Raw genomic sequence first — 5,000 nt, forward strand, 5'->3', positions numbered from 1 at the left:
TTCTCTACCTCTTTATCCTCTCCGCACCTCTGCACCTTTTCATGCCACTGGCTCTTTCTCCTTTTCCTCTTCTTCTTCTCTCTCCCTCGTTTCCTCTGGGCCTCCCCAGAGTTGTGCAGTTAGTTCTGCCTCTCCTCCATCCTCTGCCCGCTCTCTCTCTCTCTCTCTCTCTCTCTCTCTCTCTCTCTCTCTCTCTCTCTCTCTCTCTCTCTCTCTCTCTCTCTCTCTCCTTCCCTCCTTCCTGCTTCCCTCTCTCTTTTTGTCTTCCTTTATCTCTCTCTCTCTATCTCTCTCTCTCTCACTCTGCCTCTCCCTCTCTGTTTCTCCCCGCATCTCTCTCCCTGTATACCTCCCCAGCATACCTGTAAACACTCCCATCTTCCAGTCCTGCACCTAAACACATGCACACACACACACACACACACACACTCTCCTCTATCTCTTTCTCTCTCTCTCTCTCTCTCACTCTTTCTGCGACTTCCCTGCAATCACCGTGAACAGACTCAGTGCAGCGTGAAATCAGAAAAGCACCTGTTCAGCCACTTCCCCCACAACCAAGCTGTCTGCCGATTGTGCCTTTTTTTTATGATGTCTTCTTCATTGTCCATCAGGCCCGGCTCACCAAATCGCCTCCTTGTCTGTCTGCTAGAACAGGACTTTTCTTCAGTTTTTTTGGGGGGGAGGGGGGCGCAGATTCCGGGTCTGTTGTGTTTCTAGGTGTCAGGGAGGGCACGGTTTTACTCTTGGGCTTTTCCGCTTCGAAAATAGACAACAAAAACACAAACAAAGCAATGGCAACAAAAGCGATATACGGCTTATCCACTCCCCTGACTCTCGCCCCTTTCATCATGAAGACGAACCTCTTTCGCTCCGCGGGCGGCGTACCGAGCTGTCGTCTTTTAAATGATTTTAATTACTGTTTTCAATTATTAATCTGTGGGGCCGGCGTATTGACTCAGGGGTAACGTGAAGGCACTGTGTGGCTGAGTAAACGGTGGTAATGACATTCCTTCAGACCCGGTGCAGCTGCGTGAGCCCTGCTGTACTGGAGAGGAGGGCTGCATGCCCACGGGGTGTCTGCCGTGATTGATAATAGGACTGTTGAATTGCACATCGATCAGCAACCCCACCCTGTGTGTGTGTGTGTGTGTGTGTGTGTGTGTTGAGATAGTGCACGGACCTTAGAAACACCATGTGAGTTCCATACCACATGTTTGGATACGCAGGCACACACACACACCTACATACGCCTACACATAGACACACACACACACACACAAACGCACATACATACACCTACACATGGAATCCACAACAATGGCAAGGACATCGCACCAAGGGCAGAACAGACCTTTGTTTACAGGACAGTGGTATGTGTGTGTGGGTGTGTATGTGTGTCTGTGTTTGTGTGTGTGTGTGTGCGGGCATGGCAACAAACCAGCTTTTTTTTTTCCCCCGTTGTGCAAAAACATGAGGGAATGGGCTTGAATTAATGCTCAGGCCGTGTGAGAGTGCTGAGGTGCTTTTAATGCGGAGGCCTCGAGACCTCGTCTCCTGGCACTGGCCCTCCTCCCCAGGGCAGTGTATGTGTGTGTGTATGTGTGTGTGTGTGTGTGTGTGTGTGTGTGTGTGTTGACTGGCACTGGCCCTCCTCCCCAGGGCGCCACCATGACCAGGTGCTAATTGCCTGTTTCCGAATCGGGAAAAAAAAAGAAAAGCGAAGAGCTGAACTCTTTTGTCGCAGGTGTGTGTCTGGCTCGCAGGTGGTCTGTCGGATCTCCCGTCCCCTGTTCGCAGGTCGGAGGATGTAACAGGTTAACGCGTCAGACACCTTTCTGGACAGGACCGGTAAAGGGTTACGTCCACCAGGAGAGCCGCGAAGCGACCGTGAACTCAGTCGCCCCCCCCCCCCCGCGCTTTCTCGACGAGGCGCGGAATAGACTGGAGTCCAGATATTACCAGGGGATTGATTAAGCCGCAGGCATCCGCTTGTCCCCGACCGGCACATTTCATCTCCGTGCCCGTTTTCAAAGCGGGGTACAATCGGTGGCGGCTTTAACCTGATGGCAAGGGCTCCTATCGCGCACATGAATATGTCTACATTCTTACTTTCCCCCTCAGAGAATAATGGATTTCTGCAGAAACCCATTCAGCCGATTCCATTATAATTTCTCCGACTCAAAGCTCAATATATCAAGACGGCTGTATAATTCCATTGTATTTTGCGCATATTGTGTGCCACATTGATAAAAGACTAACAGGCGGAACAGCATAGCTTCAACCATAGGCTCTCTCAGCTAGTGTTCTAATTAATTACAACAATCATGTAATCCTTTTGGTATTTCTTTTAGTGGGAGTGAAAAATGGCATGGCTTTATGGTGAAATGCGATTAGTTTTTATTAGTAATTAATAAGTAGAACATTAATAGACTCTGTGTGATTTCGATGATTTAAACCAAACCTTTTTGCATAGGCTGGCCTTTGGTGAACTCCTTCATTGCTGCTTTGTGATGCACAGAGAGTATGTGTAAGCGGCGTGTAATAAGTGTTGAAATTGCTAATTAGCTGGTCGGGTCGCGGAGTGAGATTTCAGGTCCCTGAGTGCACTGTGGTCGTCTGTCTCTTTCAGCTTCGACCTGGTCTCCAACGGAGGCGTGGCCATCGCGCTGCGCTTCGAGCGCGCCCCCTTCATCACCCAGGAGCACACGCTGTGGTTGCCGTGGGGACGCTTCTTCGTCATGGACACCGTCGTCATGCGCCACGAGGTCAACGACATCCCCAGCTGCGACCTGAGCAGCTTCGCCAGGCCCAGCCCCGTCGTGGCGCCCGCCCCGCTCACCGCCTTCGCGGGCACCTGCGCGGAGAGGGGCAAAATCGTACCTGAAATTCAGGTAAGGTCTCCGCAATGTCCCATTTACCCCCAACAGTTCATAGTCATCGTCCCCCAGTCATCCAACACATCATGCTCCCTACTCATCCAACACATCATGCTCCCTACTCCCCCAAATCTGACTCACCGTAGCCAACCACAAATACCCCCTCATCCTCAGGAAATATCAGTTGGGCCATCAAGCATCCAAACCTAGACCTCCAGTCACCTAATCAACACCCTCATTCTCATCCACCCTTAGCCAGCTATCTGCCCCAGTCTCTCTCCTGTCCAGTAGAGGTAGAGGTTGCTGTACAAGTATGGCAGTGGTGTGGTGTATGTGATACATAGGACTACGCAGTATATCCGCTACGGCTAACTAGACTACACCACTGGGTATGGCCGTCGCCCAATGCCTCCAGCTCTCGTGCACCAAAAAACTCTCTTCTGTCCACTCTCTTCAAATCCACCCAAAAACTCCCAATCGCACTCCCTCCCACACACGCACTCTCATCCCACGGTAGAGTTCCCCTCAAACTCCACTCCACTCGACTCCATCCATCTCTCCCTCTCCCTCTCCCTCTTCCTCTATCCTCTCCTCTTCCCCAGCGCACACATCCCATGATTCACTGCCAGCGCCTCCACCTCTGGCACCCCCCCCCCCCCCCCCCCCATCCCCACCCCACCCGCTCTGTCGCAGTTCCATCCACAAACACATCACCGCCACCCGGCCCCTGTAGTGATTCACAGCCACCCTTCTACTCCCGCCCACGCAAAACTCTCTCCCCTCAAACCCTCAGCCCCAACCACCACCACCACCACCACCCCCCACCTTCTGCTCTCGTCAAGCACACATCGCAGTCCCTACTGAATCCCCCCTCCCCCTCCCCCCTCTCCACCCATCGGCACCGGCATCCACAACGGCACATCACCAAGTGGCGGTGAGTCGGTGCTGATTCACGGCGTCCGTCTGGCAGGCGGTGATGGAGGGCCGAGGGCCGGGTGGGGGGGGGTTGGGGGTGGGGGGGGGGGGGGCTGGAGACGGCGGGGGGGTGGGGGCGTGATGAAGCCAGCGAGATTGCAGGAGAGCATACATCACGGCCCGGGCGGAATAGTAACTCAGGCCGAGTGGCAGCGGCGGGATTTTATCTCCGACGCGTAATTGGTCGGAGGCTACCGTTTCCAATTTGCCACGCGCGTATTGTGCCAGCTCTTCGTTCTTCGTGACGATAATTACATTTTGCCAGGGAAAGAAAGAGACCTGGCTGTCCTCCATGGTTTTCTTCTTCCCTCCTCCTCTTCTTCACCCCCACAGATGAGGCATGGGGAGAGTGAAAAGGCTGTTGTTCCTGTTTCCCAGTGATAATTGTTGTTGTATGTGTATGTGGGCGATAACATGCATCCCATGTTCACTCCATGCGTGTGCAGCATGCCCACATTTGTTCAGCTCCTATCCTTTCAAACTCATTGTGTGTCCTTGCCCATGAACAATGTATTTTCACATGTTTGTGTGTGTGTGCGTGTGTGTGTGCGTGTGTGTGTGCGTGTGTGCGTGTGCGTGTGTGCGTGTGTGCGTGCGTGCGTGCGTGCGTGTGTGTGTGTGTGTGTGTGTGTGTGTGTGTGTGTGTGTGTGTGTGTGTGTGTGTGTGTGTGTGTGTGTGTGTGTGTGTGTGTGTGTGTGTCGAATGTTTCAGCACCCTGCCACCCTCACCCCCCAATCATCCTTGAAAATTACTTTGTCTTCCACTATGGTTTACAAGATTAATGACTTCCCACTGTATCTGGCCTGCAGTCTGGACTATTAATAGCTTCAGGAGCCTCTTCTGTGAACACACACACGCGCGCGCGCGCACACACACACACGACGCACACACACGCATACACACACATGCACATTCTCTGTCATACTCCCCCTCCCCCCACCTGCTGTCGCACACTGGCCAATTTGCCACCTCTGCTGAAGGGTCACTCTGATCAATCTCCCTCCCCCCAGCACACACACACACACACACACACACACACACACACACACATACACACACACACACACACACCAGCTCCTGACATTTTAGTAGTGCAGGCGCGTTAATAATCACAGACCACCTCGGCTGCCTGATCGGCCTCCAGCGTA

The 5,000-nt window shown here is 53.0% G+C and overlaps 1 protein-coding gene across 1 annotated transcript in view; it reads left to right on the forward strand.

Moving 5' to 3' along the window:
• tenm4 (teneurin transmembrane protein 4) overlaps positions 1-5,000 on the forward strand; it is a 150,163-nt gene that overhangs the window by 89,256 nt on the left and 55,907 nt on the right. The window contains 1 exon segment of the mRNA XM_062552929.1: positions 2,630-2,891. Coding sequence (XP_062408913.1) covers positions 2,630-2,891 — 262 coding nt within the window.

Source organism: Sardina pilchardus, chromosome 13 (genome assembly GCF_963854185.1).
Source record: "Sardina pilchardus chromosome 13, fSarPil1.1, whole genome shotgun sequence".
Lineage (NCBI taxonomy): Eukaryota > Metazoa > Chordata > Actinopteri > Clupeiformes > Clupeidae > Sardina > Sardina pilchardus.